Source organism: Salvelinus sp. IW2-2015, linkage group LG23 (assembly GCF_002910315.2).
Source record: "Salvelinus sp. IW2-2015 linkage group LG23, ASM291031v2, whole genome shotgun sequence".
NCBI classification, from domain to species: domain Eukaryota; kingdom Metazoa; phylum Chordata; class Actinopteri; order Salmoniformes; family Salmonidae; genus Salvelinus; species Salvelinus sp. IW2-2015.
In genome coordinates this window covers 37,129,507-37,143,532 of record NC_036863.1, presented here as the reverse complement: position 1 = coordinate 37,143,532, position 14,026 = coordinate 37,129,507, and the positions used below count along the sequence as shown (strand labels likewise).

The window sequence follows — 14,026 nt, the reverse complement described above, 5'->3', positions numbered from 1 at the left end:
CTACGGTGAAGCATGGTGGTGGCAGCATCATGCTGTGGGGATGTTTTTCAGCGGCAGGGACAGGGAGACTAGTCAGGATCGAGGGAAAAATGAATGGAGCAAAGTACAGAGAGTTCCTTGATGAAAAGCTGTTCCAGAGCACTCAGGACGTCAGACTGGGGCGAAGGTTTACCTTCCAACAGGACAATGACCCTAAGCACACAGCCAAGACAACGCAGGAGTGGCTTTGGGACAAGTCTCTTAATGTCCTTGGGTGGCCCAGCCAGAGGCCGGACTTGAACCCAATCGAACATGTCAGGAGAGACCTTAAAATAGCTGTGCAGCGACGCTCCCCATCCAACCTGACAGAGCTTGAGAGGATCTGCAAAGAATGGGAGAAACTCCCCAAATACAGGTATGCCAAGCTTGTAGCATCATACCCAAGACCTGAGGCTGTAATCACTGCCAAAGGTGCTTCAACAAAGTATTGAGTAAAGGGTCTGAATAATTATGTCAATGTGATATTTCCGTTTGTAACTTTAAATACATTTTCAAAACTTTCTGCTTTGTCATTATGGGGTATTGTGTGTAGATTGATGAGAGAAATGTAAAATATATATATTTTTAGAATAAGGCTGTAACATAACAAAATGTGGAAAAAGTCAAGGGGTCTGAATACTTTCCAAATGCACTGTATCTGATGTGAGAGAAGCTTCTATTGAACAACACTCTTTGGGTTCTATTGGATAAATAACTCCAACCATGTGATGGCGGGTGATGTAAAGCCATAGCAAGTGATTTTTTTCAATAACAATTTATGATTAATAACATCAAAGGCTGCACAGAAATCTAACGATACAGCTTCAACTATCATCTTATTATCCGTTTACTTTAACCAGTCATCAGTCATCTGAGTCAGTGCAGTACAAGTTGAGTGCCCTTCTCTATATGCATGCAAAGTCAGTAGTTAACTTATTCTCTGAGAAATAGCATTGTATTTGTTCAAACACAATTCTCTACATCAGTGTAATAAGAACAGGCAGCAAACTGATTGGGCAGCTGTTAGATCCAGCAAAGGGTGCTTTACAATTTTTAGGCTGTGGAATTACTTTAGCTTCCTTCCCCGCCTGTGGACACACACACTCCTTTAGGCTTTGGTTAAAGATATAGCAAATAAATACAGTCTCCTACCATTCTCAATAGTTTCCCATCAAGGTTGTCTATACCTGGTAGCTTGTCATTATTAGGTGGATGACAATTGTTTTTCCACTTCTCCCACACTAACTTGACCAAATTTAAAAAAGCAATCATTATTCAATATGATGGTTCACTGTTCAATGTTGTCATTTCACTTCTTAGTTTTTCCTCTTTACTAGTAAAATAGTAATTGAAATGATTGGCAACATCGAAAGATTTTGTTATAAATGACCCATCAACTTCAATGAACGATGGAAATTAATTGGGTTTTCTACCCATGATATCATTAAATGTACTCCAAAGTCTTTTTCCATTGTGTTTTATGTCATTTATCTTGTTTTGGTAATATAATTTTTGTTAACCTTAGTCACAACATTTCTAAATGTACAGTATGTCAACCAATCAGCTGAACAGCCTTATTTGTTTGCCACCTCTTTTGCATAATTTCTTTGAACCATACAATTGTTAAATTAATCACCAATCCAGGGGGCTCTAACAGCTCTCACAGTTAGTTCCATGCTTGTCAACAATTGGCTATTAATTTACAAATACTTCCAGTGCTGCAACTGGATTCACTTCCTCATACACATCAGACCAACATGTTTTACACATTCAACAAAAGAGCCCTGAGAAAACATTTTGTATGATCTCTTATCAATTACTTTAGACCCACCCATATGGAAAATAATCCTGAAAATTAAATTAGAATCTTGTTTGGCAGAAGAAGATAATTCGTACAAAAATCGAAATAAGTTATCTCAGAAGGATCTGGTAAGATTTTGTCAGTGTTGTATTTGTATATGTGTTAACTTATATGTCTTTTATGACATACACCATTGAATACATGATTGTGGTGAATTTCCTACATAGATATGGTATGACATATTAGAGAAGATATATGAATTATGACTCATCCATGAATATTATAAGAAAGATGTATGTTCTACAAAATAAATGCTTTCCTTATGGGTTTCACATAGTTTTTTTACAAGTCAACATATAAAAAAACATGAAAGTTACTATATAGACTACATTACCAAAAGTATGTGGACACCTGCATGTCGAACATCTCATTCCAAAATCATGGACATTAATATGGATTTGGTCCACCCTTTGCTGCTATAACAGCCTCCACTCTTCTGGGAAGGCTTTCCACTCGATGTTGAAACATTGCTGCAGCTTCCATTCAGCCACAAGAGCATTTGTGATGTCGGGCACTGATGTTGGGCGATTAGGCCTGGCTCGCCGTCGGCATTCCAATTCATCCCAAAGGTGTTTGATGGGGTTGAGGTCAGGGCTCTGTGCAGGCCAGTCTATTTCTTCCACACCGATCTTGACAAATCATTTCTGTATGGACCTCACTTTGTGCACAGGGCATTGTCATGCTGAAACGGGAAAGGGCCTTCCCCAAACTGTTGCCACAAAGTTGGAAGCATAGAATCATTTTCAATGTCATTGTATGCTGTAGCGTTTAGATTTCCCTTCACTGGAACTAAGGGGCCCGAACCATGAAAAACAGCCCCAGAACATTATTCCCTCTCCAGCAATCTTTACAGTTGGCACTACACATTCGGGTAGGTAGTGTACTCCTGGCATCCGCCAACCCCAGATTTGTCCGTCGGACTGCCAGATGGTGAAGCGTGATTCATCACTCCAGAGAACAGCACTTACAGTTAATTGGGGCAGCTCCAGCCGGGCAGAATTGTAACAAACTGACTTGTTGGCGGCGCCACGTTGAAAGTCACTGAACTCTTCAGTAAGGCCAATCTAATGCCAATATTTGTCTATGGAGATTGCATGGCAGTGTGCTCGATTTTATACACCTGTCAGCAACGCTTGTCTGAAATAGCCAAATCCACTAATTTCAAAAGGTGTCCACATACTTTTGTATATATAGTGTACATTTTCATGTATGAGTTCCCATGGTTAAGCCTGGACAGCACCTCCCACTGGACATTTGATTTAACTGGAGCTATGCCTTTGGTCTCCCATCCAGAGTTTTAAACATGTCCAGCCCTGCTTAGCTTCAATGTTTGTCAATGACTTTTACCAATGTGCTATGATGCTAACCAGTAAATATTCAGGTCACCCAGAAAATAGACAGCTCTTATAACATCACACACATTATCAAGCATTGCACACTAACTGTGTTATCCAAATACTGAGTGTTAGCACTTGGTGGCCTACAGCAGCTTCCCAAAAGGGGCATTAGATGAGGCAGGTGAACTTGCAACCACAACACTTCAACATTTGACAGGAGATCCCCCCTTAAGATTCACAGGAAAATGGCTCTGAACATATACAGCAACACCTCCCCCATTGACATTCCTGTCTTTTCTGTAGATGTTATATCCTTGTATTGCTACTGCTGTATCAAAGGAATTATCTAAGTGAGTTTCAGAGATGGCCAGTATATGAATGTTATCCAATGTTAGCAAGTTACTGATTTCCTTAACCTTATTTCTAAGGCTACATATATTAATATGGGCTAAATCTTAGCCCTTTCCTGGGTAGCTTATCGGAGATAGATGAACAATAACAAAATAATACATTGTTTGGCTAGAGTCAGTGGCCGTGTCCGAATACCCATACTTGCATCCAAAATAGGCCGTTTGAGTATTCGAAAAAAGAAAGTTTAATAGTATGCAACATTTTGAAAAATCTATACTTTAAATGCCCAGATGTCATACTCATTTCAGCTTTGACAACAGCTGATAACTTTGATACGAGCATGCGCTACCAAAATCAACAAATAGTGGGAAACAATGCAATCACGTATGGCGCATTCTCATTACGCCAAAATAGAATGTTTAATAGTATGCTACATTTAGAAAATCGAGTATGGTTTAAATGCCAGGATTTTAAACTAATTTCACCTCTTTATCTAGTAGAATTCGATGCACACTTTTCCAGAATCCATTGGAAGATGTGGGCGATTGGCTACTTGAAGAGAACTAGAGCCTAACAAAACTAGGCTACTTAATTGGGAAAATGCCCAAAGCTTCTGCGGTGGAGTTCAAATGTTGTCAAAGTAGTTTTTGTTCTTAAAATGATAAAGAGATTCGCATCGCAGGCTACATCCTCGATAACACAAGTATTTTTAAAGTGGATTTCTGCTTTGTCACTGATAAGTGTTTTTTTCTTAGCCTTCGTCAGAGCTTTTAAATTAAATAGTAAACAATCTTCTGATTCCTGAATGTGTCAGCTCTGGGGACTCAGCTGCATTACTGATGTCATGTTAATCAAGCTATTTGATTGAATTTATATGTTATAGCACTACGGTATCACTAATGTGTCAAAATGGAGCCTGTTTGTCTTCAGTCCTTTTGAAAATTAGAATAGATGGGCTATTGGCCACTGTGTTATAGGTTGAATGTGAAAGTTTGCCTATACCTCTTCAGAGTTTAGAGAAAGCATTAAAATTGGAAATGAGCCATTATCAGCCTCGTTAATGCGATGCATGTCTACTGAATTCGAAAAATCCCCCCCGCACTCAACCCCACCTACTCAATTTAGAGCCGCGGCACACTTTTTACTAAACAGTATGCGATGAGTAAATAGTATGCAGTTTATATATGTAGTACGTTAGTATGGATATTCCGACATGGCCAGTCAATTTAGTGTCAGTTGGCGTATGTCACATTGGGCTGATGCTACTGCCCTGGTTTCAAGGGCTCTCACTCCTGCCAGGCTTTTGGGAGGTCAGGTGGACAACGGTCCTCACGCTCTGGCATCTTTAATATCTGGGATAAGTTCTTATGTCGCTTATGCCTGGAGACGGCCCTGGATGGGTCTCTTTTGCGTGAATGGAGCCAAAGACTACAGCGCACCGAAAAGACCCAGAATGCCCATCACTAGTGGGGATATACCATTTAGCCAAAAATTGCATGCCCTGTACACTTCTCCCCCACTGAGCTGTGTGGGATATTAAATGTAAACAATTAATAAAAAAATGCACCATGAATAGACTAATAATTTGCTAATATATTGATGCATCCAAATAGACTCAGTTGAAAAATGTAAAAACTTAGGCAAGAATGGACAATAGGCAAAGAAGACATGTTACAGGCAGCAGTTAGTAAACGTAAGTGCATTTTCTTTATTTAGACAGGAGACAAAAACAGAATACCCACATATACATCCACACTTTACTTGCTCTCATAGGCTTCTTCCAACTTGAGCCACCCACACTACTACATACCCCTGACTCCATATTGTTAAACCGTCAAGTGATCCCTGTTCAAGCTGTTCTGAAATTTCATCATGAAATAAGGAATGTATTTTTTTGTACACCGCTCATTTACTGTTTGTACAAAGGTTTTGGAAATAACTTAATAGAATAAGGTCACGTTTTGGAATTTTACTGGAAGCATGCTGGAAAATAAAACTAGATTTAGCTAGACATGCTAAAGAATAACTAATTTGGCAATACAGGAAATACCATCAGATACGTGTGAACAGAGTGCATAAATTAAGCCAGTGGGTTGGTCATAGGCTTGATCGTTAGTTTCTTTCATCTGCCTGATCCAGACACCCCTCCATCAAACAAAAGACATAACCAGTATTCATTTGTAAAAAAAAAAAAAAAAAAAAAGGGCAAATTTTCTTCCATTAGATTTCATTCTTCATGAGTTTGGAAATTGCAAGGCCAATCTCATAAATGGTGACAAATCATCTATTTTGTCATAATCCTTCATCACAAATTGCCATTTAAGACGTGTCTGTGTTCTTCATTGTGACAAGTGGAATGATAACCACAATTTTAAACCATGAAACACCATGCTTGATTTTTCTCCACACAACAAAACACCCCACCCCCAACCCCCTCAAATTTGTACTCTAAACCCCCTCACCTAATTCCTTATGTTATCATTCTGGAATGAACAGCCATACACACGGGATTTAAAATTCTGTTTTTTTTCCTTTCCCTGTAGGCCTCAGATCATACCCGAGACGGGATTTATACAGGCCCACCTTCAAGGGTGACCACTGACGAGCCTCCAAGCTTCTCTGCTAAGGTTCGCCGATCTTTGATGTCCTCCAAACCGTTAACTTGCCATTCATGCTTGATACCTACAATTGAGCAAAGTGGTCAAATGTGAAGAAAAAAAACCCACAAATGAAATAAGTACCCTAGACACTCACACAGCGGTTGGACAGTATTATGATTCTTTCAAACTAAAAACATAGCGCTCACCTGTGAATTTCTTTTTAATGGCATCCTTTGAGCTGGCGTAGATCATTTTGCTCTTCAGTGGAGCACCTTCTGGGGCCCTGAGATACAGAGAACAGGCGAGATGACCACAAGGTTCTGTATTCCTCGTTGTAGTCAAACTGACTTTTTAAACCCAGTGCTTAACAGATGACACTCACCAGAAGATGAAGACCAGGTCCTCTTTCTTGGTCTCCTTGGTCTCGTAGGTGGCGTCATAGAGGGCGTAGCGACAGTCGTCTGCGGGCAGCATCTTGACAAAGTGCAGGTAGGGGTCTGCGATGGTGGTACCCACGTCGCCAGTCAGGATCTCCTTACCCGATTCAAGGACAATGTGTTTCTTGTCCTCGCTCAGGCAGAACAGCACCGCCTTCTTCCGCTTCTTCTTCTCGTCCTCGTTCGCCTGGGCCTTACGCACCTTCATCTCGTTGAAGACTGTAATAACTTCATCGGTCACTGTCACCCCAGAGGCCTAACAAGAAAAACTGTCTTTAATGCATCATGTACCCAAGAAATCCATGAATTTCATAAATCACTATGCCATTGCACTGCTAATTTGAGCATCTTACACCTGCACTGTCCATATCAGTTGACTTTAAGGTGCAAGAAAAGATTGAGCAACTGTCAGTTACAGTGCCGTCAGTAAGTATTCACAGCCCTTGACTTATTCCACTATTTGTGTTACAACCCGAATTCAAAATAGGTCAATCATTTCCCCACCCATCTACACACAATACCCCATAATTTACAAAATGTAAACATAAGTAGACATTTTTGCTAATCTATTGAAAATGAAATACAGAATTCTCATTTACATAAATATTCACACCCCTAAGTCAATACATGCTACAATCACCTTTGGCAGCAATTACAGCTGTGAGTCTTTCAAGGTCTAAGAGTCTAAGAGCTTTGCACACCTGGATTGTACAATATTGCACATTCTTTTTTTTTAATCTTCAAGCTCTGTCAAGTTGGTTGATGATCAGTCTTGCAATAGATTTTCAAGACAAATTAAGTCCAAAGTAAGCCACATTCAATGTCTTGGTAAGCAACTCGTGTATATTTGGCCTTGTGTTTTAGGTTATTATCCCGCTGAAAAGTGAATTTTCCTCCCAGTGTCTGTTGGAAAGCAGACAACCAGGTTTCATTTAGGATTTTGCCTGTGCTTAGCTCTATTCCATATCTAAGCATCCTAAAAAAACTCCATTGTTGATAAAAAGCATACCCATAACATGATGCAGCCATCACTATGATTTGCCGCAAACATAACATTTTGTTTTAAGGACTTAGTGAATTTCTTTGCCACAGTTTATGCAGTTCTACTTTAGTGTCTTATTGCAAAAACAGGATGCATGTTTTGGAATATTTTTATTAGTTTAGTATTGTGGAGTAACTACAATGTTGATCCATCCTCAGTTCACTCACATCACAGCCATTAAACTCTGTTTTAATGTCTCCATGATGAGATCCCTGAGCATTTCCCTTCCACTCCAGCAACTGAGTTTGGAAGGATGCCTGTATCTTTGTAGTGACTGGGTGTATTGATCCACCACCCAAAGTGTATTTAATAAATTCACCATGCTCAAAGGGATATTCAATGTCTGCTTCTTATTCACCCATCTACCAGTAGGTTGCCTTCTTTGCAAGGCATTGGAAAACCTCCCTGGTCGAATCGGTGTTTGAAATTCACTGCTTGACTAAAAGACCTTACAGATAATTGTGTGTGGTACAGAGATGAGGTAGTCATTCAGAAATCATGTTAAACACTATTATTGCACACTATTATTGAGTCCATGCAACTTATTATTGGAGTTAAGCAAAGTATTAACCCTGAACTAACTTAGGTTTGCCACAAAAAAAGGGACTGAATACTTATTTACTCAACATTTTGGCTTATATTTTTAATGAATTTGTTGAAACATAATTCAAATATTTTGACCAAGAAGAAAATAAGACTCTTCAAAGAACAGGATGTCCAGTAGCTAACATTGTTTGCATTTGCACGTCCTCTTTTCTCTCCCAAAGCAGTGGTTACAGCACTTGGTCCATTCTTTCTTATCATGGTTGTGCTGATGAAGAAAACCATACCTTTTGAGCGGAGGGAATGTTAAGCCTCGTTCACATTACCCATAAGCACTCCGTTAGGTTACATTACAGTGTGCCCCGTACATATCGTTATGTAGCCCATTTCATTATGCTGCAAGTCATCTTCATGGAGTCCTGCCCCGCTACGGAACAGACAAGTGTAGTGTTTGTAACGCAAGATGGAGAGCCCGTCTTGTTTTGGGAGATTCTAAAATATAACCGTTTAATTCAAAACAGGATTAACATACCATTTCAGGTGATAAAACATGGTTTTGTTGAGTTAATTTTCCCTCAACATGTTTTTATAAATGTATAGCAAGTCAAGCAAGTTCGCAATGCAGAGCATGTATGACATCCGTCACAAATTTGCAGTGTGCCTATGGTAAAGCCTTGTTCACATTACCCATAAGCACTCCGTTACAGTGCGGCGGATGTCATTCATTTCAAATGGGGACGTCCATAGCGGAGTGGAATCGTAAAGCCCCCTTATGGTTCAAGGCTCCGTTGCGAGACGGCCGCCACACTGACATTTTACAAACTTTGCGGCGTCTTCAGTCCAGCCAGAGTCAGTCAAAAACCTGGAAGTTACAAAACCACAGATGAAAATGTGGTTTTCGGTGATGGCTTTATGGGATAGCTAGTAACTTGCAAACAATGACCCATTCCTATAAGTGAGTACTAATTTAATAGTAATGTTAAAAATACACATTGGCTGCTAAGCCAATTCTATTAAATGTTTGTGATTTAAAGACAATTGTTTTTTATGATAATTATTACAGCTAGCGACTGGAATGAGCTGCAACAAACACTCAAACTGGACAGTTCTCAATCTCTTCATTCAAAGACTCAATCATGGACACTCTTACTGACAGTTGTGGCTGCGTCACGTGATGTATTGTTGTCTCTAACTTCTTGCCCTTTGTGCTGTTGTCTGTGCCCAATAATGTTTGTACCCTGTGCTACTGCCATGTTGTGTTGCTGCCATGCTGTGCTACTGCCATGCTGTGTCGTTGTCTTAAGTCTGTGTGTTTTGTCTTATTTTAATTTAATAAAATGTTTCATGTTTAATCCCAGCCCCCGTCCCCACAGGAGGCCTTTTGCCAGGCTGTCATTGTAAATAAGAATGTTCTTAACTGACTTGCCTAGCTAAATAAAGGTAAAAAAATGTTTTACCAAAAATGGGTTGCTCTACAATCTACCCAGCTATAAAGTTAAACGAAACTTAGGAAAAAGTAATTAAACAAAACATGGTTCATTATCATCTGAAACAATATATTTATTCTGGCCATATTTTGCAATCTCCCAAAATAAAGGCAATGGCTAACGAGAGGCTCTCCTCTATTTAGCGTTACCAACACTACAATTAGCAGTGGGGAGTCTACTACAAAATAATAGATTCCTCGACCGTCAATTGCCATTTCTGGGTGTCAAGCTTAGGAGTCAATTGCTAGCGGAATCTAAGATTCAGTATTTCTGCAATTGTGGCAACTATTTTCCGTAGTTTACTTCGAGAACAAACTCTTCCATCTTCCACAGCAAAGAAAGAGCAAGCTAGCGAGGGAAAGAGATGGGAGGGGCACAGCCAGAACTGTGCATTGGTAATCAAAAGTAACGTAAACTCGTACATCGCCTTGGTCCGTACAATTGCCCTTATATTAGCGCCCCAAAAATGCAATACTTCCAGATCAACTGTAATGTCAATACCATTGTAAAGCACAATTTCTCCCCTTTCCAACATGATCAATTACATGACCTAAACGATGCCTGTTTCTGCATAATTCAAGCAGGCAATGAGCCCCGTCGGGTCTTTTTAAAAATGGCGGGTGGGGAAGCAAAACTAATGCGTGATAGTGAGAAGGAGAGAGGTTGTGGGAAAATTGCTTTTTTCCCCACTCGATCTGTCCAACTTATCGTCTCTAAAATGTAAATAAAACACTATAAAGAGTTTATATAATGTGTCATTACATACCTATTTGAAGGTTTGTGTCGAATTTGAATTGGGTTTTTAGGACGGTGCTAAAGTGATCTTAGAAGTAAACAGCGGGTTTGAGAATGATGATCGCATGCAATGACGCAAAAAATGACTAGGTATCCCCTCTTACTCCGTCACTGTCCATTTCTCATTTTTAAACGATGAAAGTGCTACACCTGGTGGAGAGAGATTGTAAGACAGAAGTAGTTGCTTTATGCGTGCTGTACGTTACGATGTAACGGAGGGTCCGTTTTTTCAACTTTTCTCCAATACTATAGAGCCATTACCATGTCGATCAACGCTTGAATAGAAACCTAGTTCACACCCCCGATTTTTAAGTCAACACAGTCACTACAGTCCCATTAGTTTTCTTTGTAGCCTCGTTTGAATGTTGCGGCTGCGCACATTTGTATGGAATGGGGTGACTTTACGTTAGTAGGCTATCGAAATGCTATATTTCGCAATTTCTTGCACAAGTTCACTAAAGGAGAGTCAGAGAGAGTCAGAACCGTGGGCATAGGCTATAGCGCCGTCATCCGCATTTATCAATGAGTATGGCTAAAATAAACGTCAGTGCCAGTGAATTGAAGTTGAACATCGCCAAATGTGTCAGTTAAATTAAGCCTAATGTGCAATAAAAAGTATACCCTATAGCTTTTAATGAAACCCTGGCTGGCTGTTTAAGTCTTAGGTCAGGGCTCTCCAACACTGTTCCTAGAGAGCTACCTTTCTGTAGGTTTTTGCTCTAACCCCAGTTGTAACTAACCTGATTTAACTTATCAACCAGCTAATTATTAAATCAAATGTGCTAGATTAGGGTTGGAGTGAAACCCTACAGGATGGTAGCTCTCCACAAACAGGTATGGAGAGCCCTGTCCTAGGCAATTGATCGCAAAGCAGCATCCTTGCTAACCTTTCTGGAAATGGCAAGTTCAGTTTCTTATCTATAAACAGTCAAGTGCAAATACGGTTCAAAAGCTCAAATCAGCAGGATGTGGGGCATTGTTATTAGGCAGGACGTCTACAATAGATGGATCACTACAATAATGATTATGATCACACTTCAATGTAAATATTATGTGGAGACCTATACATTTGGCAGCCAAGCACGAGTTATCAGTGAAGCCTATTATCGTCTAGACATGACGTTGAAATATCTTAGCGTCTACAATAAAAATCTACAGGCTTCCATCATAAGTCAATTAAATTTGAAAAAAGTAAGAATTACTGAGAGCACTTTAGAAAAACAAATCATGTGTGAATCTTCCTCTGGAATAACGCACAAGCTTCGATAATCATTACAAAACCAAAGTGTAGTAATAGCCGTCTGAATATGGCTATAACATGGCAAAGAATAGGCTTATCAGCTAGAGTTGACTCCAACCACAAGAGTTGGAGTCAACTCAAATCCTGGAGTCGTGCACAACTAACTAGAATCGGAGCGGCTCGAGAGTTTAATTTCCTTGGTGTCCTCAAACTATCTTGGTCCAAACACACCAAGAGTCGTGAAGTCCAGGTCCACAAGGCTCCTTAACAGCTTCTACCACCAAGCCACAAAACTGCTGAACAATTAATCAAACGGCCACCCAGACTATTTTCATTGACACCCCACCCCCTTTTGTTTTTACACTGCTGCTACTTGCTATTTGTTATCTATGCATAGTCACTTTACCCATACCTACATTTATAAATGACCTCGACTAACCTGTACCCCCACACATTGAATCAGTACATATAGCCTCATCGTTCATTTATTATGTTACTTATGTAAATCTTTTCTTAAAACTGCATTGTTGGTTATGGGCTTGTAAGTAAGCATTTCACGATAAGGTGTAGTATACACCTGTTGTATTCAGCACGTGTGCCAATTTGATTTGATTCACAGATAGAACAATGAGCAAGATATTTCACTGGATGTATAAATGTGAAGCATCTGGTTGGTATTTTCACTCACTACTAAATATGGTGATAAGAGAAACCCAGTGGCCGGCAGTGGGGGAAGATGGCGTTTTGGTCGACGTTCTGCTTATTTTGTCATCCATTAAACATTTGATCTCAATACAGTTTTCTGTTTCCAAAACTAGAATCTGTAACAAACAGAGTGGACTGCATTTGGAAACTTCACCCTTCGCCAAAGATCCTAAAAAAGTGCATTGTTTAGGAGTGCAAGGGCGAATTTAGCTATTGCACATGTGCACTTCACTAAGCAGGCATTTCCTTACAGAAATATGCAACCAATAGGATCTCACTAGCTCGTGCTTGGCACCTTGTTTGTTCTGCCCACTATGATTAATTTAGTCCCACTGGAAACGACAGGCTCTGGCCTATATTGGGTTAATTATAAAAATGTAAAAAACGAATATTGTCCATTCGGTAGTGGGACAAGACTAAAGATGTACGGCGTAATGAAATACGTCAAGATGTATACGGGGACATTGTGAACGAGAAGAAACACTGGCGCGCGGTTTTATAAGCGCAAGTCAAGTAAGAGGGAAATTGTGGTAGTGTTCCATGGCTTGCTCGTTTGTGCGGCTAACCAACCCTCAATGATCACTGAAATTGTTTAAGTGAACACACGCAGTGAATAATAGACGCCACTGAACAAAGTCCATAGACGTATTTCACCATATTCTATTAACATTGGCAGGTTGATAGCTGGTTATGTTACACTTCCTTGTACTTGCAGTAAGGGTGGGGTCAGCTGGAACAGGCGGTAGTCACCGGTACTAGTAAGGCTAACGCTTCAACACGGCACGGTCTTGCTCTAACATAACATTACCGTTGTTAAATTCAAAGGCAATATAGTAACGTTAGCTGGTTATACTTATCAATTCCAATAGTGGATAGCGTAACGTTAGTTTCCTATTTTTTGTGCCGTCTTTAATAAGAAGCCTAACAGTTAACAAGGTAGCTTAGGTGGCGACGCGTTAGCTACTACCAAGGACGCCAACATGCACTAGTTCATGCCAGCATTAGTCATGGTTGAGAGATGAAATGCCGAGGGGCTAGGTTAAAACAACTTAACTCTGACAACGAATGACAATGTAATTGAAGTTAACGTTACAAGCCAGTTCGTAAATGTGTGCTCCTAGTTAGTTATCCATCCAGCCAATATTCCTCGATTGTGAAACTATGGTGCGAAATAAAATCATAATTTCATGTTTAACGGGCCAAGTAAGCACCCGTTCCCAATACAGCTACTGTGTATATTTAGGATAACTAAATTACAGCGATTTGAAACAAACGTAACGTTACCATGGTTGGGTCTTTTGTCTATCAGCGTCTGAAATGTCGTTCCGCTTGATCTCGCAGCCTCGCACAACACCAGAAACTCAGAACGCGACTGACAAGCAGAGTTTTTCACGGAATGACGTTTCACAGTGGCCACGCCCCCCTACTGTGGTATGGATGTTAAACAAATCCTCAAAATCTGCTATTGGCGCGGGAGAGGGAATATTACTTTAGTGGTGATGGGGAAACTCTATTGGAAAATTTTAAAGCTGCCGTGTATACCTTTTTGGGCGACCCGACCAAATGTACATGTGAGTTATAGATCTGTCATTCTCACTGGACGCAAGTCT

At 40.1% G+C, this 14,026-nt stretch overlaps 1 protein-coding gene across 1 annotated transcript; it reads right to left on the bottom strand.

Moving 5' to 3' along the window:
- Nucleotides 1–5,251: 5,251 nt before the first annotated feature.
- Nucleotides 5,252–13,809, bottom strand: LOC111950717 (cofilin-2). Its single transcript, XM_023968531.2, has 4 exons — nt 13,701–13,809; nt 6,550–6,860; nt 6,374–6,450; nt 5,252–6,249 (listed from the first exon to the last, which is right to left on the bottom strand). Exons 1-4 carry the CDS (start codon nt 13,701–13,703, stop codon nt 6,137–6,139), a joined length of 504 nt encoding a protein of 167 aa, XP_023824299.1. The 5' UTR covers nt 13,704–13,809; the 3' UTR covers nt 5,252–6,136.
- Nucleotides 13,810–14,026: the final 217 nt, after the last annotated feature.